The 14431-nt window shown below is 40.3% G+C and overlaps 1 protein-coding gene across 1 annotated transcript in view; it reads left to right on the top strand.

Moving 5' to 3' along the window:
- Positions 1-14431, top strand: part of Slc5a8 (solute carrier family 5 member 8) — a 37044-nt gene that overhangs the window by 14774 nt on the left and 7839 nt on the right. The window contains exons 4-10 of the mRNA XM_051206331.1: positions 1750-1817; positions 2737-2891; positions 4283-4423; positions 5564-5693; positions 7214-7302; positions 8621-8733; positions 10488-10555. Coding sequence (XP_051062288.1) covers positions 1750-1817; positions 2737-2891; positions 4283-4423; positions 5564-5693; positions 7214-7302; positions 8621-8733; positions 10488-10555 — 764 coding nt within the window. The remainder of the gene's footprint in view (positions 1-1749; positions 1818-2736; positions 2892-4282; positions 4424-5563; positions 5694-7213; positions 7303-8620; positions 8734-10487; positions 10556-14431) is intronic.

Consider the following 14431-nt stretch of genomic DNA (forward strand, 5'->3'; position numbering starts at 1 on the left):
GAATCATGTGGCTGGAACTGCACTCAGCTTTATTTTCTTCTCCTGGATGCTATCCCCAACAGGAACATCTCTCTGCACTTTTCAGCTTCTCCTGGATGCTATCCCCAACAGGAACATCTCTCTGCACTTTTCAGCTTCTCCTGGATGCTATCCCCAACAGGAACGTCTCTGCACTTTTCAGCTTTTTGCTCACTCCTTTTGCTGATTTCCAACAGATTTTCCTCTTTCTCTCTTTGGAATAGGGTGGATTTTTTTTCTTATCCTAACACTCTCTTTCACTGGGTCACATGGAGACAGCCTTTAGTCCACCATCTTCACTGGACGACCTCTATAGTGCATTCTACTCCTCAACTGTTGAGTTGTTTCTATTTCTGCCACTTTGTTTTTACTAGGTGTAGTTTGAAATTCTTTTGGAGGTTTCTTTTAGTTTATAACTTCCACCTGTTTTTCACTTTTAATTTCTGTTTATTTATTAAAGAAAGCACATTATTTGGCCCATCAAAGCTTCTCAAGGTCTTCATTCTACTGACTACCCATGTTGGGTCATCCACTAGTTCCCAAATCCTCATTGTTTCTTATAAACAGTACTTCGAGAGTTTGTAATTTTCCAAATGCAGGCCAAATTTTGGAACTGTCTTCTAGGCGACAGTAAATGTTTGAGTTTGTTTGTTTGTTTTTTTCCTTCCTTTTGTTTATTAGACCTCATTGAACATTATATTCTAATTTTATAATTACCTCTTTATTAATTAGATAGAACACACCTAAAGAGGAAGTTCTTTTGCTTGACTATTTAGCTACTCTGAGAAATAACTTGTACAGGAATAGCAGGACAGCTGTCTGGTTCTGACTTTACCTACTACTTTTGAAAGCAATAAATTGCATGTTAAGTATTGCTCAGTTCTTAATTTTTGATTTCATGAGGTCCTTAACTTCACCTTTCCCATTGGGCAGTGGTGGCGAATGCCTTTAATCCCAGCACTTGGGAGGCAGAGGCAGGCGAATCTCTGTGAGTTTGAGATCAACCTGTTCTATAAGAGCTAGTTCCAGGACAGCCTCTAAAGCCACAGAGAATCCTGTCTCAAAAAAACCAAACCAAACCAAACTAAAACAAAAAAACTAAACAACAACAAAACTTCACCCTTGCCAAATGTGTAGAATATATAATGGTTTCAAAGTCAAATCTATAAACAGAAATATACTTGAAGAAGTCTAACATAGCTCCGTCCCTTCTATCCTTTTTATCATTTATATATAATAGGTAACCTTTTTCTCCTGGTTTTTTATTTATCCTTCCATTAAAGATATATCCCTCCACTTCTTAGAAAACTGGTAACAAATAATAGACTTTCCTACCTCAAGTCTTATCTTAAAAACACACATTTCAAGGTCTGATGAAATAGTGTATTTATATGAACCAATGGGAAGGGATGCGAAATTCCCCCTGATCCCATTCGGTCTGATGAACTACTTCACAGAATCAAGCAGTTTCTTAGCTTAATTACCATACAAATCCCTTTCTATGCATTTCATTTAGCCAGTGTTGGATCTGTGTACAGTGTCTCTGAATACAAACAAGCAGCATGTCTGTTGAACTTAACAAATGCAATTTTCTACTCCATTTATCTTGGGAGCATCCCATGATTCCAGTTTTAAGCAAGTGGGTATAGAACTAGATGCTCCCCTTGGTAATTCTTGAGAGGAGCTGTTGCTGCGCTAATTTCACAGTTAAACTTGTATTCTCTTTTACAGTTACAGGATTTGATCTGTGGGGCGCAGTGGTGGCAACTGGGGTGGTCTGCACATTCTACTGCACACTGGTATGTGAAGGGTGTCATTTCCCTTTTACTCTACTTGCTTTGAAAGACTGTAATTTCAGGTAGTCATGTGCTGAGATTGTTCATACTTACCCCTTGTCTCTGGCCTTCTCACAGTACAACATTTTTGTAAGGAACATTTGGTCCTTAGATATGGATTACAAATGAATTTTTTTCTTTCATCTGAACCATGGCACAGGTCCCTATTTTTATCTCTTGATTCCTTATTATGGTTTCCAAAATATTACAGATGTACGTATATAATCCGTCAGCATTGAGACTTGTGATAATGGTCTATTAACTGTAGACTCAGGTGACAATATATATGTAAAAACAATCAAGACTTGGCACTGCTTTAACTGTGGAGGCAGGTTCTTTCCAACAATGCAAATTTATGTGATCTTTAATAGTCTCTATATTAGCTTTTTGCTTGATCTTCTAGGAGACAAGATCCTCACATAGAGCTTGTTTAAACCCAGGCCACAGAGGCTGAAGAGAAATATTTGTAGTGGCTAGTATGCAACAATTTTAGTGTCTTAAGAAATGATACGGGTATCTGGGTACAAACTGAGTGTAGGCCCTCACAAAGACGTTTCTACTTTAACTCTGAACTGTCTTCCCAGCACACTCCTCTCCCCACTTAACTCCTGTAGCCCATGTACATTTTTCTCCTCTTCTCTTTTTCCCAGGCTGTCTTCTGGCCCGGGAGGACCTTCCATCTTTGCCTCTGCCTATGCTTGAGGGATGGATTAAATATCTTCTTCTCTATAACTGTTTTTGAACATGACCATCTCCGTTGAGTGACTTTCTTGACCAGGCTCTGTGTTCCATCACTTTTTTCTAGTATGGTCCATTCATATGTAGACAGATGCATAATCACATCTCATAGAAGTATTAATCCTAACACACTTTCTTCTCAAAGGGTGGTCTTAAAGCAGTTGTCTGGACAGATGTTTTTCAAGTTGGGATCATGGTGGCTGGATTTGCATCTGTGATTATACAGGCCTCAATAACTCAAGGTGGCATCAATGCAATTTTAAGTGATGCCTCCAATGGTGGAAGATTAAACTTCTGGAAGTAAGTTGCTGTTTACCTTTTGGTTAATAAATGAATCTTTTGTTTTCCTTGTAAGAAATTGTTTTATTGGAATAGTAATTTTGTATTGGAAAATAAATAAATTACTAAGGGCAAGTGAATGTTGGAGGAGTTTTTGCTAACTTTTTGAGTGGTTAAAGTAAACTGATACCATTAGGTTGTATGTTTCTTTCTCCAAAGAAAGACACTAGAGCAAAAAACATACTTTCTTCCAGAGGTTAGAGCCTGCAACAGGTTGAAAGTAGTGTAGGAAAAAAATGGTGAAAGGTATGCAAAGGAAGACCCTCTAAGAGATACAGACTGAAAGAATAGTGACTTCATTAGGATAATGCTTTATTTTTAACCAACACTGAGAAATTCTCTTGATATCACTGTGGCAGTATGCAGCATATTAAAATAGCACATTGTTGAATAGTATTTCATATATGAATAATAGAGATATTATTTCCTAAAACCTGACCAGAGCCAGGTGGCAGTGGTGCACATCTTTAAACCCAGGCACTCAGGAGGCAGAGGCAGGTAGATGTCTGTGAGTTCAAGGCAGCCTGGTCTATATAATGAGTTCCAGGACAGACAGGGATTTACAGAGAAATCCTGTCTTGAAAAAAAAAAATCAAAATAAATAAATAAATAAATAAATAGATTTTAAAAATTGAAAAATACACAAAACTGACCAGAAAATTTATGGTTGCTGTTTCAAGTGATAGCCTGACATAGGATAAACATGTGTAAACAATGGAAACCTCAGATAGTCTATCCAAGGCATAGCAGACAACTGAAAAGAATTATGAATACAACTTTCTATATAGTCACCTTGATATGCCATGTTCAATGTGGAAAGAGGCTCATTTTGACATGGGCTATAGTTAGCATTTGCATACAGAATTCTAAGACAGCATAGTTATAATGATGTGATAATTTTACCAAATATATACCTTTAAAGTGCATTGGCCTCTTAAACTGAATTAATATTAGACATGTGCCAGAAGAGGAATTTTGTCCATAGAGTGTGCTATATTGTATTTTCTTGGATATGATATATATTTACCTGGTACACTTTGAATTCCCTCCTCCCAGTATAATATGGCCAATTTGTATTACAGTAGTTTCCCATCACTATAGGAGAACAGTTTATCTAAATGCTCAAAGTGATAAGAACATGTATGTTCCAATTCCATCTAGAAACCCCTAATATCTGGAAATATCATTGTTTTCTTAATTAAATTAGAAATATTTATATTTTGACATCATACATTTGAACATTTTTATGTAAGTCTGTGAGTATATATCTTCTCATCTAAAAATATTCTAGGAAGATTGTCTTTGGTTTCTTGCAAACAATTTGTATTTGCTTTCCTTTCCTTTTCATTCAGTTTTAATCCTAACCCTTTGCAAAGACACACATTCTGGACAATTATCATTGGCGGAACTTTCACATGGACCACCATCTACGGTATCAACCAGTCCCAAGTACAGAGATACATTTCCTGTAAAAACAGACTCCATGCAAAACTGTAAGCCAAACTATGGTGTATGAATCATTAATAACTACCATTGCTCTTATGAGAATGCTTCCATAGTCAACTTTAGTTCAATTTTAAGTCTTTTGTATCATGAAAACCCCCAAATAAATGATGAACCAAAGGATCAAGTTTGGCTGGTGTGGGGTTTTATAGTTGAGGTCAACGTTGGTACTAGATGGTCTCAATCAAGCATTTGAAAATATTTCTATGAATTATTAAGTAACATACCCTCATCAAGTAAATAAATGTCTCAAGAACCTATGGGAGTTAAGAAATATAAAGGAGACCTCAATGGAAGAATGATTACCTAGCTTGCTAGAGCCCCACAAAACAACTTTGTGTATGAGGAAATTTAAGATGAAATTAGAAAAGTATATGCAATCTAGAAACAATGAAATGACACTGGACAGAAATGTAAGTTCCTCAAAGCAATATAAGGACAATTATTTGAGAGTGGATGTAGTTGCATGCATTGTGTTGTTAGCCTCGGTCATGGGTTATAATGCCCTCTAACTTACTACTTGGACGGCATTCATTTCGCTGAGCTTCAGATCTACACTTGTAGATCTAACACATGTGAAGTTAGGCACACACATGTAAACGCTCATTCAGCTATAACTCATGGTGAGTGAAGAGAGAACACAGTTTGAGGAGAAACCTGTCCAGAGAGTACAAGGTGGGTTTATTGTCCTTAATGGATAGTCTTGGAAACTACTTTGGAAGAACTTTAGTGGATTGGTATATAGATGCTGACCATGTTTAGCAGCTTATAATTAAACTACCTTTTAAAGGAAAATGAGCCGGTTACTGCTCTAGTGCCTATTAAAATCTGTACTTTATGGTAAGAGGACTCAGTGTATTATAATTAGCTACTGTTATAAAGCCATGGTTGTCCGAGGATTTCAAATAGGAGGACACAGACACTGAGAGAGGGCATCTACCTGAAGGATTTCCAGATACATTGTTGGCTGACATCAAAGAAGACAATTAGACTAAAATCACGTTTGAGAATCAAAATATTATGTGCACTTATTGAGTATAACCATGGCATTATCTCTTGTTCTTGTAGCAGTTTTCCTAGTGTTTTGGATAGAAAGTACAGCTGTTATTTGCTGGCACCCTCTCCTTTAGGTCACTCTACATCAACCTTGTGGGCCTCTGGGTGATCCTTACCTGCTCCGTGTTCTGTGGGCTCTCCCTGTACTCCAGATACCATAACTGTGATCCCTGGACATCTAAGAAAGTGTCAGAAGTCGACCAGGTTTGGAACCACATCTCTCTCTCTCACACACACATGTGCACTGATGACATTGCAAAGCATGCATGGTGCCCGGGAGAAAAGTTCTTGTTCCTGTAGAGACCCAGCAAGTGCACACAAAGCAACTAGACACCTTTCACTGCTATAATGCATTCAGCAAAACATTTGTAGTAGCTAAAACACTGGTGATGATTTCTGTATCTAAAACTAAATTGTTCAATTGGGAGAAATTGGGAGAAATTTCAAGCCAGATTTTGGGTAGAAAACTCAGGGTTAGAGGTTAAAAAAAAAAAAAGAAGTAAACTCTGTTAACAAAAACTATAGGCAAAACACGGTACCATAGAAGTCAGTGGATATTGTTAGAACATTCACTTACAAAGGGTCTTCCACTGTTAATAAAATTGTGCATTTGCCTGTTTTACTTCATGTGTGAGTATTTTGCCTGTGTGGTATGTCTGCTTTCCCAGTATCCTCCCCCCCCCCCCCGAGGTCAGAAGAGGGAGTTACTGGTAATTATGAACTGCTGTGCAGGTTCTAGGAACAGAATCTGGGTCCTCTACAAGAACAACCATTGCTCCTAACCACTTGGCCATCTCATCAGCCCCCATCTTCCAGTTTTAAATGTAGAACAGACTAAGAAGGGAACAGAGTTTGCATTCCATGCATCAAGATTCCACGTCAAGTCTTACCTTCCTTTCAGTTCCACAACACCGTAATCCCAGTTTTATAGAGAACATTATGAATCCCAGTGAGTTCTTTATGTTTAGTTTTCGAGATGGAGGTCTCAGCACGCTGCTCTTGCAGTACTGGAACTCATTATGTAGACCAGACGTGCCTCAAAATCACAAAGGACCGCCTGCCTCTGTCCCCAAAGTGCTGGGATTAATGCAGTGTGCCACTAGGCCAGACTCTGAGGATTTTCACTGGCACAAGGTCACATTGCCAATATGTAGAATTACAGTGAGAACTCACTGGTCTTTACATAGGCCAGACACTTTGGAATATGCTTTATTTAAAGTCTAAGTTTTTTACTTTTCACAGTTAGACTCACTTTTTTTTTTTTTTAAGAAACCAAGGTACAGTGAGGAGTTGGGTAAGCAGCTGGCCTGGGAGGACCAGGCCCCAGACCCAGGCTCTGCCACTGGGGCTCCTGCAGACTCTATAAAATACACTTTCTTGTATACTTGTTGCACAGCTCAAATTTAGCACATCCTGACTCCAAGAGCCTGGGTTCCTGTAAAACCTATTTCCTAAAACCTGCTAGGAATGAGGATGGGTGGATTTCACACTGGTGCAAAAGTAACACTCCCTCCCAACATGACTGTGGGATGAGGAAGTGAGAGGATTATTTTAGATTACGTTAAAATTTTATTCTTTACAATTCAAAGTATTTTGATTTAATAGTACATATTTCGACTTACAAAGACTATTTCTCATTCTTTCTGGAAGAATAAGAAATTAGCTAGGAATTAATTTTATTTAATAGCAACTAATAGTTGGGTGTAAATTTTGGAATTTTTCAGCTTATGCCTTACTTGGTACTGGACATTTTGCGAAATTACCCTGGAGTTCCTGGACTTTTTGTGGCCTGTGCTTACAGTGGGACATTAAGGTATAAAACTGCGATTTTTATAAAGGTGTCATTCCTGTAAGGACTTATGTTTGTTTTACTGTTATTGTGACTGCAGGAAGGAATTGCTCATTTTAGATCATGGTTTCAGTGGGATCAACCCATACTCATCTGACTCTAGGCATTTTGACCAGACATTGTGGTGGTGGGACCGTTTTCATGGAAGAGTCCAGAGCAAGATAGAGTGGTATATAATAAGAGTGACCCATTTCATCCAGGCAGGCTCTACCCCTTACCTATCTACCCTCCTCAGTAAAGCTATCATGGCACATGTCATCAAGGTATTAATCTGTTCATTTTGACCCGGAAATGCCATTACGATAAATACCGAGATGTGTTTTAGTAATCCCCTAGCGTTTGTTTTCCTATCTCATCAAGGTGACAATCAAGATTAACCATCAGAGCATCTTTCTTTTCTTACTGTTACTTTGAGAGGTAAAGATGGATTCTGGACACGCTCACAAACGATCTAAGATAGGCCAACTGCTCCCTGCATCCTTCTGTTGGTCGGCTACCTGCAGAACGATTCTGCTGCCATCAGGCTCAACATTTGATTAGGGTCCCTGCTCTCAAACACAGCATTGCATGCCCAATATGGTCACTGTGATGGCGAGCACTTGAGGGTGGCTATACTATTTGCTGAGTATTAAACATGAGTGGCTTCTGTCTTGGTAACCTGCAAAACCAGACTCAAATTTCCTAATTTACATGCTGAATGAATACTGTACATCTTCCAAACATTTTCAAGCACAATGAAACTGTATCTTAAAGTTGTCATGTTATATGATAAAATGAGTAATATGTGCAAGATAATTTTATAGACACAGAAGACTAACTGGGAAATAGAAGCAATGCTACCTACCTCATCCTCTCTCATTTCCTGTCAAATCTATCTATGTTGCCTGACTCATTCATGAAAGACGACAGCTTCCAGAAAGAGGGTACTATGATCATTAAAAATAAAAGAACATGATTCCATTTAAACTACTTTATTATTTTGTGTACATGGGCATTGTGCCTGTATGTATGTATGTATGTATGTATGTGCACCACATGTGTGCAGTGCTCTCAGAGTTCTTAAGAGGGCACCAGATACCCTGGGACTTGAGTCACAAATGGCTAAGACTCAGGTACTGCAGGTGCTGGAGATCAAACCTAGGTCTTCTGGAAGAGCATCTTTCTAGTCCTATCTGCTTCTATTTTAGAAGTGTCAGTTTGCTTCTTTCTCCTTCCTCATCCCCACTAAAAGTATCATTAAAATTAAATGTGTTGCAAATCAAAGCTTTTCCCTCTCTTGTAGCACAGTGTCCTCCAGCATCAATGCCTTAGCTGCGGTGACCGTGGAAGATCTCATCAAACCTTACTTCAAGTCACTGTCAGAAAAATCTCTGTCTTGGATTTCTCAAGGAATGAGTATGTTTCCACGTTTCCCTCCTCCTGATTCCATTTGGGAGAAGTTTAGTTGAGAAGACACTAGAAATTGTTCCCTGAAGAAGCATAAGCCCCTCTAGAATGAGTACATAAACAGGAACATGCGCTTACAATGCTCAGGGATGATCATATCTACCAACAAGACGTGGGCACTAATTCCAACATTTAAGGAGGCAGTGGTGGTACACATTCATAACCCTGGCCCTCAGGAGGCTGAGCCAGAAGGATCCTGAGTTCGTGGGTAGCTGGGGTTAGTCTCCAAAAGAAAAAGAAAAAGGAAAACACCAAACTCTCTAATCGTCAGCGAGCCACAAAGCACAATGCCCAAGGATCCTCTGTGGTTGTCCTCGGTGATAATTACTAATGATAATAGTGATAAGACTCTCATAAGCTTGAAGCAGAGTTTTTCTTTGCAGCTCAGCCTGGCTTTGAACTCATGATCCTCCTGCCTGAGAGTTGAGATTACAGGTGTTTGACATTATACCTGGCCCGACTTCCATTTGTTTCAAAGGATTCTATACTATCAGCGCAATGTAGTCAAGGGCATCACAGATAACATGACAGTTGACTTGACTCTGCATTAATTACAGGCACCAAAACCATAATGGTAACCATTCACTGCTTATGAAATGGAGAAGTTAAATCACCAAAATACTATTTGTATTTAAATTGCGCCCTATAGTCATTATTACAAGAGCCCTTTGGAGGGGGGAAGGGTGCTTTTTTTTTTCTTTCAATTGGGATCAGATAATTTTGCAACATTCTTAACAAAAGTATGCATGCTGGGACAAAGAAGGAAGTACCCTCAGTAGAAGAAAAGCACTAATTTTATGATAAGAAATAGCCCATCTGTCATTTCTCTTGTTTTGTTTTGTTGCTTAAATTTTGATCATGGGAAATTATATTGGTTGATTGCCATAAATTTATTTTCCAAATGGATTAAAAAATGCTTTAGGGGGTAATGTCTTTTAATTTTCAAAGCAACATATTTTCTGAAGGGAGAGGAAGGGAAGCAGATTTAGGGGAGAAGGAGGGGGGCTGGGGTATTGGAGGGAGGGGAAACTGGTTGGGAGGTGATGTAGCAGAAGATGATGATGGGGACAATGAAATTATCAATGAAAATGAAGATTAGACATAAAAAAAAAACCCTACTATTTACCAGCCGGTGGTGTGTTGAGAACTCCTGTAAAACAGTTTGGAGGAAGGAACATGGAATATGATATGGATTAAAGAGACCTTTCTTTGCTAGTTTACCTGGGAAGGCCTGGGCATTGCTGATGGAGATTAGGAGAGGGCTAAAGAACCTAAACTGGCTTGGTGTGGATTACCACTTCCCAGAACTGAGGAACAGAGTCAGTTCTGGTGTTTATTACCCCTTTCCTCCTCCACATTGTCCTGAGCAAGTCCTGCACCTCCCTTTATAGACAAATGTTTGTGGGGGATTAAATGGTGTTAAGTTTTCACACCCCTGCAGTTAATCCCAGGGTCTCCTTTCTTATATAATGTATTGTTGTGACTAATCCCCGGGCGCAGTATAAGGCTTTGTTTGTCTTCTTTGCACCCTGTTGGTCTTGTAGAGAAATGCCTCTTTGTGTTGTCTTCATGACTCTACTGTGTGTGTCTTTCTCACCTCAATGGTGTTTATTCACTCTGACTCAAAGGTGTGGCGTACCTTTATTGAGGGCTGCAATCCTCTGGGCCTGCATTTGCACACTGTCTTTTATGTTGTCCTGTAGGTGTGCTGTATGGAGCACTGTGTATTGGAATGGCTGCTGTGGCATCCCTGATGGGAGCCTTGTTACAGGTAAGAGCTGAGTCTGAAGACTGATGTCATAATCATGAAATTATTAGCCTAAATGTCCACAAGACCACATTCACATTCTCTCTGTACACCTACACTCGGGTGTATCAAGGAGCAATGAGTGATTTTTAAATCTTAAAAATATATTTTCTTCTTTTACTTATGTGTGTGTATGTGTGTGCGTGCACGCATGTGTGTGCATGCCTGCGTGTCTGCATGTGTACCATGCATGGGCAGGTGCCCACAGAGCTCAAAGGGCACCAGAAGTCCCGGAGCTGGTGTTAGACAGTTTTGTTGGTGTCTGATGTGGGTGTTGACCACTGAAAGTGGGTCCTCTATGAGGTAGTAAGCACTCTCAATAGAGAGCCATCTCTCTAAACCCTTATTTAATATTTGAAAGCCATACCTTCAGATAACTATAGACATAAGAAATTAAAACAATGCAGAGATATGTATTACCCCACAGCAACGCCTTACAGAAACGTTGGACAGCTGCTACCATCTTGATAGGGTGTGGTTACAGCTGGGATATTGGGGTTGAATCAGTGAAGATACAGAGTGACTTCACCGCCACCAGGGTTCATCCCTCTCGATAACTTTCACAGCCTTACCTACTGTCCTCACTCATGTCACCCCCTCCAGCCTCCGACAACCTCCAATCTATTCCCCAGTCTTATCATTTTTTTTTCATGTTAAGAATGTCACATAAAGAAAATCAGTATGATGGCTCAGATTGCTAAGCCTGGTGACTGAATTTGTCCCCCTATAGGGTGGAAGGAGAGGGTTGCCTCCTGGAAGTTTTCCTCAGATTTTCCACTCAGGCACTGTAATACACACACACACACACACACACACACGCACGCACGCACGCACGCACGCACGCACGCACGCACGCAAGAAGTAATGATGTAATAACCATTTTTAAAGTGCTGTTATATAGAAGTGTTGGGCAGTGGTTCAGTAGACAGTGTGCTTGCATTGAAAACACAAGGACTCGAGTGTAGGTCCCTAGGACCTACATAGAAACGCCTGTAACCTGGATACGGGGAGGTAGATCCAGGAGGCTTGCTGGCCACCTGATCTAGCTGGATCGGTGAGCTCCAGATTCCATGAGAGGCTGTCTCAGAAATACGGTGAAGAAACTGAAAAAGGCATCTGATGTTGACTTCTGGTCTCCATGTGTCCTTTCACGAGTGTCTGCTCATGCACACAGAAGACTGTTGTGCAAACGATCTCTATCAGTGAGAAATGTTCTAGGTCTTCTGGTTCTTGCTGTTAAGAGTGAATTTTGACTGGAACCCGACCTTTTGCATTCAGAGGCGAACTTTTAGACGGCATTGCTATTTTAGCAGCTTCCTCTCACAGTGTCAGAAGGGTAAATGGCTTTGCCAACACTTTGAGTTTAAAATCCAGTTAACGCCCACGTAGCCTGTTGTTCTGTTGGGTGTAGATTTGTGGTATATTATGAGACATATAACAACAATAAGATTAGTGACAGCTGTAGAGTCACTCAAGTGTCTTGCAGGGTTGCGCCTGCCAGTAGGCCCTGTAATGCAGCCTAACCCTAGGGATCTCCAATCACGGCCCTCAGGACTTGCAGAAGGCGAGACTGTTTCAGCACACAACCTAAGTCTTCTGACCCTTAGAACAAAGTTTGCCCTTACCAGGATACCTTCAACTCCCTCTGCGGGAGAAATGGCTGGTAGCTCAACTCCTGAATTCAGGTATAGAGAAAGGGGGACACTACCCTAATTCTAAGGTTGGTGTCTGGATGGAGACCCTTCTAGTCAGTCGGTCATCTGTCCCCGATTGTATCTGGGTCATGACACTGGCTGGTGCCTCATCCAGGGTAAACTGCCAGGGTAAACTGCTCAAGGCATGGCTACCATTTATCATCGTTGATGCAAATGGAGCAGAAGGCAAGAGACTGTCCCCTAGGAAGTTAGTTACTAAGACCACGTCAAGTCCCCAGATATGAGGACTGAAAACTGAATGGCATAAGTAAATGAGCAAGAGAATTTTGACATTCATTTAATTTCTTCTCAATTTTACAGAAAGACTTCAGTTTGCTAGTAAAGAATAAACAGAGTAAAAATTATTTTCTGGTCCTTTTTTTTTTTTAAAAAAAAAACCAAGTATATATTTTTCTCTAAACAGAAAATCTTTTGCCCACTTTGTTCTTTAACAATTTCATTCACATATGTTGTATGTTCTGATTTTTGTAACCTAGAATCTCTATGACTATTCCTTCTTACAAGTCTCCCCTCCTGCATCTGTGACTTTTTGTTATTTTGGGTTGTCTTGTTGTTGTTGGGTTTCGCTAGAGTCATCTGTGTGACCATGGGTTTGGAACTGTGTGCTGACACCAGGTGGGATCCTCAGTGAAGGCAATGACTGTCCCTCCTCCTAAACCCATCAGTAACTAGTTCCCAGCAGGAAGGGTCAGGGGCCCATAAGCTTGTCCCAGTTCTGTGACTGTTAATAGGTCCATTGACACCCACTGGGTTACATCCCCACCAGGTTGTTCTGAGAACACCAAAGACTGCTCTTTATCCATCAACAGAAATGTGTTTGAGATTTGACAGACTTCCAAGTGCAGTTAACTTGTCAGTTACTGATCCTCTTCAGAGTCAAGAGGTCAAGCATGAACCTCACATGGCTATAAGATAATAATAGCCATAGGTCCATCCAAGTGACTGTGAGTGTGAATCACTTAATGCTATAGTATAACCCTATCCTGAAGAATTCCAACCTACTCCCAGGGATTTCCATCTACCAGGCCATCTCAGCAGCCATAACTTCGAGAAGCCATAGCCAAATTTACTCTTATCAAACAAACTCTCTTTACAAAAGAAAATGATTAGCTTCTAACCTGGATTGAATATAGGTATGAAAAACATAAGCTAGTCCAAAGTTTGAGGATGGTCCCTTGACAGAGATTCTTATGACCATCTGACCACTGACACTGACATCATGTGTTATCTATCTTTTAAGAGGGCAGCTAGAATGAACTACCTGCTTGAGACCATGTAGAGAGCAAGCATGTATTCTTTGGACCATGAACTGGTTAGTTTATTTTGAGGGAACTAGTTAATTGCAACATCCAACATCCCTAAGCATGCAAAATGATCTCTGCTGGTCCCATGGAGGTGGTGGCTGTCTTACTGTTGCACCTTGGTGACAGCTTGTTTTCCACAAGGTCTCCTATGCTGGTGCCCAGCAGGGAGGAGCCTTGGTACAGGTAGCAGTGTGTCATCTCAGTTCCTCATTGACCTCCACTGGTATGGGTGTGTGAACATGTTTCCCTCCATCATCTGCACTGTGGCCGCTGGCTCCTATTGTTCCTGGCTTCTTTTTCTTCATTATTTATCAAAACCATCACAACTTCAAGCCTAACCCTCGCTCCTTGCTGTACTTGTTGCGTTACTAACCAAGGTCTTCTTTTCTGTTATTTTTTCATGTGTTTGTTTTGGTTTTGTTTTCCGAGACAGGGTTTCTCTGTATAACAGCCCTGGCTGTTCTGGAACTCGATTTGTAGAACAGGCTTGCCTTGAACTCACAGAGATCACCTGCCCCTGCCTCCCCAGTGCTGGGATTAATATCGTGTGTCACCATATCCAACAAGGTCTTCTTCTCTAATAGACTGTTTTTTGGTGCATCTTTCTTAATTATATAAATGTGGCTCATAGGTCATGTAGTTCTATCTGGCTTTGAAATATCTTTTTTTTTTTTTTTTTTTTTTTTTGACAAGATTTCTCTGTGGCTTTGGAGGCTGTCCTGGAACTATCTCTTGTAGACCAGGCTGGTCTTGAACTCAAACTCACAGGGATCCGTTGCCTGCCTCTGCCTCCCAAGTGCTGGGATTATAGGCATGCACCA

Source organism: Phodopus roborovskii, unplaced genomic scaffold (assembly GCF_943737965.1).
Source record: "Phodopus roborovskii unplaced genomic scaffold, PHOROB, whole genome shotgun sequence".
NCBI lineage: Eukaryota > Metazoa > Chordata > Mammalia > Rodentia > Cricetidae > Phodopus > Phodopus roborovskii.